This window comes from Perna viridis, chromosome 1, assembly GCF_037379345.1.
Source record: "Perna viridis isolate PV_CMFRI_1.1 ecotype Kerala chromosome 1, ASM3737934v1, whole genome shotgun sequence".
Lineage (NCBI taxonomy): Eukaryota > Metazoa > Mollusca > Bivalvia > Mytilida > Mytilidae > Perna > Perna viridis.
Window position 1 is genome coordinate 6,348,328 of NC_142445.1, and position 14,661 is coordinate 6,362,988.

A 14,661-nucleotide genomic window follows, 5' to 3' on the forward strand; every position below is an offset into this window, starting at 1 on the left:
CAGTAACACTGAGCACTCATTTATAGCATTAACCATTCAGTAACATTGGGCACTCGTTTACAGCATTTAACATTCGGATGACATAAAGCATTCAGTTCACAAAATGTTTGTTACCCAAACTTATTTCATATTGCAACAATAAAGAATAACTAAACAATAGCCATCAAACATGTACATTAATGTGTGTTACAAACAATTATTGGTATTGCCTTTAATCAAAAGTTTAATAATAGTTAATCCTTCCTTCCTTATTTAGAACACTTCAGTATTACATATGTTATACTGTTATTCCTAAGAGGAATGAATACCTTTCTCTTAATTTTAACAAAAAAAAAAAAAAAGACATAAGATTAGTCTGACAGCAAAATAACAGAATTTGCATGACACTTAAACATGCTTTTACTTTGTAGTACAGTAATTTGGATATTTTCGATTTATTTTTAATGGTTTTTAAATACTGCCAAAGATGAATCCCCTGCTTTATTGAGGACCAGCTGCACTATTGTTACTTTAAAGTACACTTGACATTTTTCAGGATGCACAGGTCTTCCATCATCTCAGAGACACACTGACATTATTTCCTTGCAAATAGAAACAAAGAGCAATAAACACAGACCCAATAATGACTTGGCCAGAATTCACATCTATATATAGACAAATCTATATCTGTCTGACAGATTCAACTGAAATGAAGCATATCATTAGCTTCACAGGATACATGCAACCTAAGGTTTATAATCCAATTTCTCCCAAAAGACATCTCATATACCGGTACATGTATCTTAGTTGAAGTTTAGTTTGCTAGGACATTTCTAAAGCAATCCTAATTAGCACAGAGATGATGATCTGCAACCATGCTTGGTAGTATCAAACATGTTCAGTTTTTAATTACATGTATGTCTTTAAAATAGATATATGCATGATGCATATATGGCTTTAATATAAATACATGTACATGCATGTTACACTATCTAAAGCTTCCAATTATTTTCCTTGCATGTGATTAGCAGTTTTTACAAAGGGGTGTTCAGTTTCCTATATTGATACAAGACTACGTGCTAACCTTTAGTTTTTATCCTTTAGTCCATATTTTTGTATAATATTTCAGCTTAAGGTAAATAGACCAATCTGTTGCATTACTTATCCATAAGCATTTGAATAGAAACATATTATCTGAGATAGTGTTATGTTGCATAACTTTTATTGCAATAATTTTCTTTCCCAAAAAAAGATTTTTTACAGTATACCAAATGACCTGGTTTTAATAGAAGAATTATTGGAGTAGGTGTTATTTATGGAAATGAAGAAACTGTATTTCTGGGTCAAGTAAATCTTCAGCTTTAAATGGTTTTACTAATATTTGATCAACTTCAAAAAGTGCCTAAAATTATACAAAATCAATAAATTTCCTTTAAATTAAACAGAGATAGCCCTTCTTCCAAGGAATTCTTAAGAATGCAAATATTAAAGACAGCAAATAATGCTCTACTTTTGATAGTGAAAAGTACACACGGCATTGGTGTACTTGTTCATGATAATTGTATTTACTTATCGGACCATATCAAGTTTACCAGAACAAAGAAAAGTGCTAAATATAACTTCCAAAATGATTTTTTTTTATTTGATACTGAATGTCTTCAATCATGCACTATTGTAAACTCCTACAGTATAAAGGTTCAATACTAAAGTGTCTTTCAGTACTTTGCTGTCTGTTACAAACATTTTACCTGAAATGTGGGTAGATTATACCATACTTACTTGTAGAGTATGGTCATTCTATTTATTTTTGTGCACATTATAAAGGTGTTACTGATGTAATTAATGGATGAGTAACAATAAGGACTGTTAAAGTGAATTTCCCTATCATCTTATTAATCAGCTGTATCAGATGACCCTCAACTGAAGCAAATTTCGAAAATATTTAAAAAATGAAGCCAATTAACCCACAATATTAGTATCTCACCATGATTTTCAAACTTGTCCCAGAGATTCTTGTAAGTAACAACTGGCATAAATTTTATCTGAATCTGTAGAGAAATGTAGGCATTAGAGAACTTACAAGACAGACTGACAGACAGGTGGGCAGCATGTTACGCACAGGGACCAAAAGTAATCAAGATATAAAAACAATAACTGTATCTATCTTCCTTTTCAACAAAGTATGTAAATTTGGACATGCAGCAGAATGGCAATCAGGAATTTGTTCAATTATTCCCTTAAAAACATTTTACCATTAGCTATTATTTGACAGAAAAATACAAGAAATCTTAATCAGTAAAATCGGTCAATGCACTTATGACGCAAGCAAGAAACTTTTAATGTAGATTTCATGTACATTTTACATGTTCATCATGTTTGTTACAGCAAATTCATCAATTATTGAATTTCAGAGTGAATTCTATGATGTAGAAACCTTGTTTAACCTTATAGCACAACGGACATTGGCAGTTATTGAACATGTGACATCAAGCCAGACTGGTACCAAATATTATAAAAACCTGATGTGTATAGAACCAGATGATAATCTAAAGTGACCTGTTTGATTAGACTGATGTTATCTTGTAATTAACATGACGTAAAAACATTAATTCAAGCACATTCTTGGTCGTCATTAAGTGCTCCCTCGTTCCTTGCACCTTCAATGTACTATTATATCAGAGACATTTAGGCTTCCTGCACAAAAAACATGTAGGTGAATTATTTCAAAAGAAACCTAGCTGCAATAGTATCATTTGATAAGAACTTTGAAGAGCTTAAAATATTTCAGTTCCTTCTGTCTGCTATAAGGCTTTAATCTCAACCATTTTACAAGTTATCACAACATTGTATGTCATATTCATGGAAATCATTACAGTCCAGAGATTCTAAAAATTTGGTTTGAAGGTATCACAGAAGTGGATACAATCATGCCTGACAATTGGGATTTTTCCTCCCTTTGGGAAAAATATTTTTCAACTTTTGGGAAAAGTCTCCAGGGAAACAGCCAATATTTGACTGCAAAAAAAGGGTAACAAAATCAGTGACATATAAGTTATTATTCTATATTATAACATCATGAGTTTGCTTATGTTATGTTAACAGTACAATCCTCCCAGGATCCAATTACATATCTATGGAAGAGTTTATATTTCCTGCATAGCATAAAATACTATTTAACAAAGTAAATGCTGCCAGTAAGGCATCGACCACACATATTAAAAACAAACTAATGATTGGTTATTAATTCAAACATTAAACCAATTAGGGATAGCACTCTCTTAATGAGTTTAATATAAACATGTAATTAGTATATATTATCATATAAGCTTTATTCCTCAAACTGCTATTTCTCACTTATTTAAGTTCATGTGTACTCCCTTTTTGTTTCTCTCTTAGAACTACATTTAAAACTTGAAATGTAATAAATAATGCAACTTCTAAAATTTCAAATTCTAATGTGGATGTGTATGTGGTAAGATGTTTGAGGATTATATGATCCTATTCTGAAAGAAAAAATGCTACATGTATACAGACAGAAAATATCCTGACATACACATAAGACTGGGATGAGATAAAAAACCATCCCAACTGACAGAGAAATGGGTAAACTTTATAGAACAAAAAAATCAAATACAATTTTATGTAGCATTAGCTACTTCTCTACATGTTACAAGACTGGGAATATGTTCAGACCTGTTTATACAGCATGAGGACAATCTGTGTTTTTCACCATTTTTTATGGAAATGATCTGTAAAATCATGAACCTCCTGACATTTTAACATAGGTACTATGATATTCACAATCAGTGGAGAGTAATTTGCAGTCCAAATTCATACAAAATACTGAGAAACCATTAAAGTAAACACCTCTGGTTTTTTTTAGACAAAAATGTAGGAATTCATAAAATTTTATAATACATGTATCAAGAAAATCAAAGTACTTTTATAATGTGTTTAAAGAAACACCAGAGGATTGTAGGATGTGAACTACATTTGAACATGACAAGAATCAAGTTATCACCTAAACTAGGTTTGTGGGTCAGGATTCCCTTTCTCTCTCTAAACACACTAAATAAGTTACAATGTAACTATCTGTATTTACAAAGTTGAAGAAGAAAAAGATGTAAATCTCATATTTATTCTAACATGTTTTGGACCAGGACAGGTCATATGCTTATAAATACTTGGTCAGGTCTTTCTATATGGGTCAGATCTGTCATTGTCAAGATAACTTCTACACACATTTATAACAGATGTCATTGTTAGAAATGAGTAACAGTGTTGTCAATAGAATATATCATACATCCTGGAACAAATTTTAAATCTAACTATTGCATCAATTAATTATTGTTTTGACAAACCTAGTTTTCCCAACAGGACTGTAGATTTCTGGTTTCATTGTGGTATATTTTACACAGGAAAGTTGTAATGTTTGTAAGAACATTTTACAACAGTTCCGGAAAATAAATTTTGTTTCCATACTCTCCTGTTGAAAGCTGAAAGTTTCTTAATACATGTCTTACTGCATGTAACAGTGTAAAATATAGAGACACTTTAAAGCTTCTTCTCTCAGTGAGAAAGAATAATGAACTCATTTTCTAAATTAACCACAACGAAAGTATTCCACATAAATATTTCCCTTAAATATAACATTGCTTATCTGGTTTCCATGAACCAGAAATAGAAGACCTTACTGACATATTATCGTCAAACTAAAACTACATATAGTCCATAATTTTCAACCTGACAGTTCAAAACAACACTGTCTACATGTAGATTACCATGTACATGTATAGAAAACTTGCCTAAACAACAGGTGTCTTACAATGAAACTAGATCTGCCAGGATAAGGTGTACCGTTGACATACTCTGTTCCATAAAAGGTCATATAATTTTTTTTTCCATTTTCCATCACGAACTTCTTATATATGTGACAAAGTTATCAGTTTAATAAAACCAGTGGATACAGTTTATCATATGCAACTGATAAATTGTCTAGATCTTTGACTTTGATACCAAAAACCAAGCTCAGCTACCATGTAGCTTGACAAGAAAATAATTAAATGTCAAGAAGTATAATATCGTACAAAAAAAACCATTCATATCAATTGCAAACAGAAAAAAATGCAAACCACAGTGGAAACAAATTCCTTGTTCCATTCTATAATATTTTTGTCTATGAAATGATGATTATTCATTATTTATTTATGATGTACATGTATGCAGCTAGGACTGTGTTTCTGTACTCTTACCAAAGATAGCTTAATGACCAAGCTCTGTAAAATTACATGTAGAAGAATCAATGTCACAGAGACCACTAAAAGATTAATCTAATCAAAATAAAGCATGTTTTGCAGACATAATTATCATATTAATGTAAATAATTATCAGTAGTGTTTACACAATCTGTCATCCTGACCTTTAATTTACCTTGAACTTTTTACATTTAGAAAGAAAGATTTTAACATTAAAAACAATATCATTGGAAAAAGAGAGATAACTCAGATAACTTTTTCATTTTGAAGAGACAAGATACAATTAGGGCACTCCAATATGACAAGTATACAGGATATTATCTAAATCATGCAATAAACAGCCTTCACCCTAATGAGATGATGTTAGAATTGTTATTAAAGTGTGGTAATTCAAAAGGAGTTTACCATAAAAGCTTAATCAGTTTGATAATATTTTAAAACTTGAAACTGAAAGTTGTGCAATATGGGGACATGTGATGGGCAGCAAAAAGGTCAAAACATGCTGTAGTACCATGACAGATTCATCTATGTAAACCTCTCATACATATTTTAACTTTTTGACAGAGCAGACTCAGTCTATTATTCAATGCTTTTACATATTTGTTAAAAAAATCTCTTAACAACTGCCAATACCACAGTAATGTATTTTAACATTGTGTAATGTGTAATAGTTTTCTTAACTATAGGACAAGTCTCAGAGGAAGCACAATTAACACTGATGAACATTTGAATAGTTTCTAGATAAACTTCTATAAAGAACACTTTTAAGGGCAGACAATCTACCAAAATAAGTGCTGATTGTTTAGGCTAAAAAAATATGCTAGGGTCTCAGGCCCCGCCGCATCCCTAAAAACCCTCAAACATCTGCTATTTTTATTACAGTAAAATCCAGAAATTTTCATATCCAATCCAGAATCGACTTTAATAGTTAACAGAGTCGTCTATGCACTTACAGGAAGGTAAAAAGTATGATGCGAATGAGGCTCTTATTCAACATTGATCATTAAAGAAAGTTTGTCTCGTGGCAGAGAGATGGCTCTTATTACTTGCCACCTCTCATATTCCAGTAAAGTTTTAATGCCATGGAGTATTTTATTTAACTTCTCAACATGCTGTACATTTACAGAATAGTTCTGATAAAAAAAATAACAAAGTCCCCCCCCCCCCCCCCCCGGCCTGAGAACCTAGGCATTTCCTAGTATGGCCTTAGAACTAATACAGATAGGTATTATAAAGCAATATATAGGAAAAAAATGCAGATTGTACTGTACTAGTACTTAAAACTGAAGATCTGCAATATTTTTTAAGTGAAAGTTCTTTATATAGTACAGAAAGAATAATACTATTCAGAAATATTTTTTTAAAAATTCAAATACAGAATCAATATCCATGCAACACAAACCTGTTGGTGGTTCATCATCCTGCTCTATGATCTTAACAAACTTGACAAATGTTCCAGGAAACAATCCTGCTGTGCCTTTAGTAACATTCTTTCCTTTTAACCAAGTATCAGGTTTCTCGTGATTCTGAACAGGGCCATCAACTTCTAAGATGTCTCCCATCTGTATCTGGATTTCTTCATCATCAGGATCAGAACTAGGTTCACTGGGTTTGAAGTCATATTGGGCTTCATATATGTAGATCTGTTTTGGCATATTTGCAATTTTGTGTCTGAAAATAAAAACAAACATTAGATATTAATTGCCTAACTATCTTACATGTTTAAGCTAAAAAAAAGTATGAAAATAAATTCAAAATGTTTGCATAATAAAAGTGCTCAACTTTGATTTGCTTATAAAAACAGTGCAAAGTTTGAATAACACCGATTCAATGCTTTATACAAACTAGGTACTGTCCTCAACATTAAGCGTCCCAAAATGGACTTCAACATCCTTGTGGCAGGTGTGAACACAATATTAGTTTTTGACACACTTACACATGGACTCAAGTTCATTTTGGACACAACTGGTCTGAAAACAATAGAGCACAAAATCTGAAATTTAATTTTGGAAACGATGAATACAATACAATGCTTGTAGACAATATATTAATGTCATAGTTGGCATTACATGTATAACTGAGGTCAAGTTTGATTATTTATTAATATCTTCTTCTGTTTTCGACATATTGCAGATGCCATGCTACCAAAGTCAATACTGTTGTACTCTTTTTATAAGACAACATTATACATAAAAACACTGTTATTTGTTGTTCAGTGGTTCCTGGTATTTCCCATAGGTTACTTTATATCATTCCTGAGTAGTGTGTGTATGGTCTTAAAGTTTGCAAAATAACTGGAGTCAAGTTAACATTATACGGTTTCTTTCGTAAGTATTTTCTTCAGGACTTTTAAAAGAATTTCAGTTTCTATAAAATGCTGAACAGTTCAGTACTATTGAGCAATATTGTTCATTTGGAATATTTTAACATGGAATTTTAGCCCCCCTAACCACAATTTCCATGTGACAAAGTGGAGCTTGGTGGTATATGTTGACCTAAGGAAAACATGAATGTGGAATAACCTTTAATTCACATATACTAGAAGATGCTGAAAAGATCTTATCTGATGGCTATACTGTTTTCTATTATATATACATCTTGGCCTTCTACTTCCACATTGAAATACTGTAAAAAAAACTCAAGAGTATTTATACCAAATTAAATACTACCCACGAGCAGAAAATTTAGGACATCCAACACCTAAGTATATTTTAACCAATAACAGTCAATGAGCAGATTTTAAGCACAATGTGAAGTAAATGCAGCATACAATGAAGCATATAGTAACCACCATTCTAAAATTTTGTAGGGTGGGTAGATAAGGATTTTTAGGGTTTTTTTTTTTTTTTTTTTTTTTAAATTTTGAAATGAAATAAGTGTGACACCTTACTCTAAATACATCAAAAAACAAATCAGCAAAGATTAAAATGTAATAGACTTAGTCCATGGCCAAGAGCATACTCAGATGTGTGTTTAAAAACGATTCTCAATAAAAACAACCAGTATTTATAGATCTTTGTTTTCAATCTAGGCTAGTTACCACCTCATGACATCGGAAGCCAGAAGATGACAAATAAAAATGAAACTTTGCTTATAGACGTTGGCATAAGAATTTCTATATTGCATTTCTCAGGAATGTTGTCAGCCTGTGGTCTAGTGATATTGTTTTTGTAATAATAATTCTATTTGGCCATGTGTTATAATGATAGAGCTATAGGTGCTTCTGGGCCTTAAAAGTGCATGGCAAGTGTTTACTGCACCAGACATAATTGTTGAAAATTTATTCTAAGACCTGGGCATTTATGTTAATGTACGTGTCTTTGAAACTACATGTAGGTGCCCAGTATCTAAGAGCTTTTACATGACACACAGGTGTCCATGCAATAACTTGTAGGACTTGAGCTTTAAAGCTTATCAACTGAGAAATGTAGCTAGTTGAGAGGGACATGTGTATAAGAGCATGCTTTATTTCAATGATTTGGCTAAAGTTTGAATGATTTGACAGCCAGTTTCGACCTGGAGATCTTTAAATTGAATTTTGACTTGAAAATTTTGAAACTGGGAAAGGCCAACTAGTAGTTTTTAGTTTAATTATGCAGTATGTTGGATGTTTTGTGTTAATTCATCTAGGTGTTCCATTAACCAATATCGCAAACTGGAGTACAGCATGCTACGATGCATCGCAAATTTTGTTATGTGTTTATTAAATGTCCTTCGTAATCAGAATGGTGAGCTTAAAAATAAGAGTTCAGTATTAACCATTTACAACAATAAGCTAGTGTTTAGATACAATTGAATTTGATCCTCATACTTTCCTTTGCTTTTATGCAATATTTATGCAATTTGATGATTATTTGAGGCGTAAAATTTCAAATGATCAATATAAATTGTTTCAGTACATGAGTACTTTGATTATTATTACCTGTAGTAGCATTTAAGCAAAAAAATATCTATGTGTTTATTGTCACATGCTAAAAAAAGGGTCAGTAGTAGGGCTAAAGTTACTAAGAAAAAGAGGGAGACGTGACTTCTCTTTCAGAGAGACACCTAGGAGAAGAACAGAGGGGTCAGGGAGAAGTGAATGCACACAAGCATCATTTACTAATCATTTTTAAAATAAAAATATGTCTTATATGATGTTACACACATACAAACAATAAGCAATTATTTTGTTCATATTCATTTTCTTTTTCTTGAGATTAATGTTACTTTTTCTTTACGCTGCATGTACATACCAGTAACTAAATATATTGGACAAAATCAGTCTGCTAACTGAATGATTGACAGAATTATATATACAGGGCCATAACAGGAGAATGAATTTCTACATCTCTACCCCTTTCCAAATTTATGAAAGCAAAATTAATACAATTAATAAATGAATGAGCAAAGCAATGCTTCTTGTAAAGCATTGTCTATTGATTTTGCCTTCTTTAGCAGCACTGTGGTTAGAAAACAATTCAGATTCTGTTGGAATTTTTATTTTTTTCTGTTTTTTTTTATCCCTAGTCCAACTAAATCCATAATGATTTCTTCACCAAAATATCCAGTATCTTGATAAATGTTTATCAATAGTATTAATACCATGTTCAAAATTTATTACTGACAAAACTGACTGAAACTTAATGGACACATACTGTAGCAGTTGGTACAAACTTGTCTCTCTATTTTGGCAGATTTATTTTGGACTTGATCGAATTAGTGTTCGGTAATTCTGTTATTACCCTTATTTAAGAAATGTTCTGTTAAAAAGGGAGAATTTACTGCTCAATTATGAAACAAGAAGATCGATTAAATGCTGTGTGTTTCCTACTGAATTATCAATTGAGATAAATTTACTGCAAGAAACTGCATGACAACTGGGTTTTAGGATTCACTTTTCCATCACCTGGGGCAAGTGCAACTTTGGGGTGGGAGAGTTGATTACTAAGCCCCATTTTCTCATTGACAAGTAGAAAGCTTGAAATTTTTAAAGCATTTGATAAGTATAGAAAGCAAACTTCAAGTGCGGGAAAGTTAATCTTCATTCAGAGTTTTCCCCTGGAAACCTAAAATTCTTTTAAGTGCTAAAACATTGGACAAAATCACAAGTTTCATTACAAAGTTTAAACAATAAAACATTAATTATTGTAAACTGAAGAGAAGAATATTCATTCTATATCCTGACTCAAATGTTTGACATTAAAATACTTGCTTGTTACCTAATTTCAATATATTTTGAAGGTTTCAACAATTTTTTTTCTCTCAAACAAGTTCCAGGTTTTGTTGAATTGTTTTTGGAAGAGAGATAACTCTGGTCAAAATACTGCTATAAGATGGAGTACAGTCACCACATGGGCAGTATCTGGAAATGAGAGGGCGACTTCACTTTGTCATTGGTGTTGTCTGAAGGCAAAGTGTGCAACCCCAAGGCAATTATTTCGCCAAAATCGCCCAGTAGTGTGAGCCCTGGTCTTAATGTTTTTATAAAACAATATTAAACATCTTGTTAGGTTGTGTTTGTTATGTAGTTGATTATTCTTAAAATGCAATGCAATGTTTTTTTGTATTATCTCTTATGTGGCTTTACAAACACAAACCTGTATGTATATAATATTTTATATTTTGTTAATAAGACACTGTTCAGAAGCATTGACAGCCGTTATCACTGCAACATTGATACAAATAGATAAAAAGATCAACTTCTGTAGGAGGTTCACTCTCACAGGTATACGAAAGTTGTCCAACTCGCATAACATTACAACTTCCCAAACAATCAGTGCATGAAATGCTTATCACATTGATTATTCTGTCATTTGTTATCGCTGTCAATAAATGTTCTTGAATAGTTGAATAAAACAATAATACATGTACTTCTTGTTTTTGAAATGTTTGGGAGAAAACACTGTAAGTAGGTACAGCTTGATCTTGAAAGGGGCCATGACAGACACTACAAATAACGAAACTGGTGACAGAAAGGTGGAAAATACCAGAATATTGAAAGCCGATAAAAAATGGTAAGGGTTGATCACGTGACAGTAAACACACATACTTTTTTTCGGCCAAAAGAAAATTTTTTCTTTTGTTATTTGTTTTCTTTTAATTTCCATACGACTGCAAAAAATTTGTGGTCAAATATTGGTATGGCACGGTCATCATCGTCCATAGACACTTGGTTGTCATATAGTAGTACAGTAATATAAGTTGTAGTTGACCAATTGTTATGCAATTTTCATATGATTTTACTAACCACTAAAGAAAGACTACTATTGAATTTGGAGTTTGAGGAACTACTATTCCAGAATAATGGGTCAAAGGGGGTATAAAGGTTATTATATCGAAACATACATCATTTCATGTGTATGTAGAATATTTGTTTTTCTTCCAATTCCGATTTTTCCTGTTTTATTGTGTTCTTTTTTTCAATTCTAGTAAACTACTAGATCAGCAGATTTGAAGTGTTTTGAACTGTTTTTGAGTTAAAAGGGGTCAAAGCGGCCAAACTCCTCCCACCCCCAATACAAAAAAAATTGACTTTTTTATTTTTTGTCCGATTTGAACAATTTTCTTTATTGGATTTCTTAAGAAAATCCCTTCATGCACTTTTCAATCAGATTTCAGATATCTCTTATGGTTTTTGAGTAACTGTTTCACAGTTTAATCAGAATAAATTGACCCAACGTAGTTTCTAACCAACAAATGAAAACAATCCTTATAAGCTATATATCAATTTCTGTACTAACAAATATACCATGAATGGTCTTAACACAAACACAAAAAAAACTTTAAAATCTAATAATAACTAGAGGCTCTAGAGAGCCTGAATTGCTCACCTGGTTTAAAAAAAGCCTTTTTAGCTTTCTAAAGCTGGACTCTTGACCCTACTGTACTACCGTTACAAGAATATTTTAATCAATTGAGAGCATCTTAGTTATTCACTTATTATTAAAACAAACTCTCATAGTCATTCTTTGACTCTTAAATAACTCCAACATCGATCAAATGATCGTTAGGAAAATTTTGGCATAGGACCATCTCACTAGGCTGACTTAATTTTAAATGATGAATCAAACCATAACAAAAATTGACCATGACAAAATTAGAGTACACAAAAAGGTGAAAGGAGACTACTTGAGCTCTGTCTGTATCAATATGCAGCACTTATAACTTATCTCATTTGTTCATAGGGTTAATACTCAAGTTTTTAACAAATTTAAAATTTTTAAAAATTTTATTTCACATGGTTTTGTTTTTTTTTATTTTTGCTGCTCACTAGCGCTACAATGTAGTTGTGCATGGATTTTTGATATTTTACTCAGTCTTATTATGCTTATATCTTTCATGTGTGTCCACTAAAATTTGTATCATATTGTCCATGTATGTCTAGTAAATACACTTGCCACTGTGCTTTTTGTTTTATTGGCAATCTATTTTTTTTTTTGTTTTTTGTGCAGCTCATGTTTGTGTGTATTTGTAATTTGCTGTTCTTTTGCTTTTAAGTGATGCATGCCTATTTGTATGTGCAGTCTCTATGCTTTGCATCTGCTGGACCAAACAATTATCTGCCAGACTGAAATCATTTCTCTGATCCAATTTAAATTTGCTTGGGTTCGGACGCCATCTTTAAACCGGAAGTTCCGGTTGAGGCATGTCTAATAAAAAAACATACCAGACATCTGGTCTGGAAATCACGCAAATTTTACCAGACCAACGCTCCAACGAATTTCGCCGTGACTGTCAAGTACATGTGTCATCATGACAGTTCTTTAAAAATCACAAACACAGTTGTTGCTAGGTCCAAACACCTTGCCACATTCCAACGTTTCAATGTCCTTGATATTTAGTTTTCATACTGACTAAGGCTTCAGAAAACACTTTGACCTTTTAAAGGAAAGTGGTTTTTTTTTTTTCTTTGTTTTTTTTTTATCAACATGGATCATATTTTGAGTAATTTTCAACAATTTATGGCTGTTAATGAAGCTAGCTAATTAAAATTTATTAATTAACAAGATTACCATAATGTGCGCAGGCCTGATCTATCACAATAATAATAATTGGCATGTGCTCACCTATGTTTGATTGTCTGACCTAATACTTTATCCGCATTACAGACTTATAATTTTCTTTAAATAACCAATTAACTATTCTAAGTTGTTTGAAAGAATTTTTTTATTTTATTGTTCATAAGTGATTTTTTATTTTCAAATGTCTTGAGCAACTGCAACCCCTGGAAATATCCTGTTAATATTAACTTTCCACTCTTTATAATTTAAAAAAACATGTTAATACTGGAGTATAATTGTAAGTCATATATGTCATTAGAACACACCATGCATTTTTTCATTTCTAGTCCTATTTTGTGATGGTCCATTTTCAGTTTGACCCGAATCATCCAGTCACCCTATAACTAAATGTACATTTGCATTTTAACTATCAACTATATTCAAATTGTGAGGTAAGTTGTTACAGATTTTTCTTGGAAAAATTACATTTTCAATCAGATTGTTAAATTGCTATCTGACTACATTAAGGAAGTAAGAGAGGTCAATAAAGCCTTAAAATGTGGCCAAAACAAGTTACTACTGTGTCCTACTTCTGTAACTGTAAAAATTGATTTTTCATGTCAGTAGCGAGGTTAGGTCTATTATAATACCTTTCTGAATCAATCTGCCATTAAATAAACAGATAAGTGAAAATCTAGAATACCCTATGAGGCTGCATATCTTCATATAACCACATTTGATTTAACTTCCTCAACCAAAAAATATTCTGTAAACATTACAACTGACGGGGCAACACCCTAGTGCAAGCTTTCTCAGAGAATGACATTACCTTTGCTATAACGCATGAATTTAGTAATGCTTGTGTGTATGAAATTCATTCATTGAATTGGGTTTTAAGTGCCCATTGAAGGCCGCTAAAGCATTTCCAAACTCGATGTACAGGAAGTTGCTCAAAGGCTGAGCGCCATTTCATTGGATCATGTAATCCCGTTTCGCCATATGACATTGTCGTACCAATGAAAGTTCGCCATATCCGCTTCTGCTTCTGTCATATCATTGCCTCCGAGATGATGCAGTTTTGTATTGTATCATGAACATGGTAATACATTTATCAAAATAGGGTTTGACATTCAGTGATATTCAAATAAGAGATGCCGAATATTTCTATGCTTTCTAAAAATCAACAATTAAATTGATGAAAATAAAATTGGTCGTTTACAAGTGCACTCTGCAGCCTGTCAAATCAATTTAGCCCCAATAAAAAACAAACCCTTTCAATTAAAAGCCATTTTTATTTCGTCAAAGAGATCATGATGAAAGTGATAATTACTTATATTGTACTAGTAATGAAACATTAAATATTAGACATGTTTCATTGTTTTTTTAACCAAAATATTTTGTGTGCGTGAAATAAAACCCAGAAAATACTAACCGATTGACCAAGC

At 31.9% G+C, this 14,661-nt stretch overlaps 1 protein-coding gene across 4 annotated transcripts in view; it reads right to left on the minus strand.

The window, feature by feature from the left end:
- LOC148627005 (phosphatidylinositol 3-kinase regulatory subunit alpha-like) overlaps window positions 1-14,221 on the minus strand; it is a 136,802-nt gene extending 122,581 nt beyond the window's left edge. For 2 of the 4 annotated variants that reach the window (XM_088565420.1, XM_088565403.1), the window contains exons 1-2: window positions 14,046-14,205; window positions 6,637-6,905 (exon numbers count right to left, since the gene is read on the minus strand). In XM_088565420.1, the coding sequence (XP_088421546.1) occupies window positions 6,637-6,889 (253 nt within the window). In that variant the 5' untranslated portion in view covers window positions 6,890-6,905; window positions 14,046-14,205. Of the gene's footprint in view, window positions 1-6,636; window positions 6,906-13,866; window positions 14,012-14,045 lie in introns of those variants that run through there. The other 2 variants (XM_088565428.1, XM_088565410.1) reach the window with 2 other exon arrangements.
- Window positions 14,222-14,661: the final 440 nt, after the last annotated feature.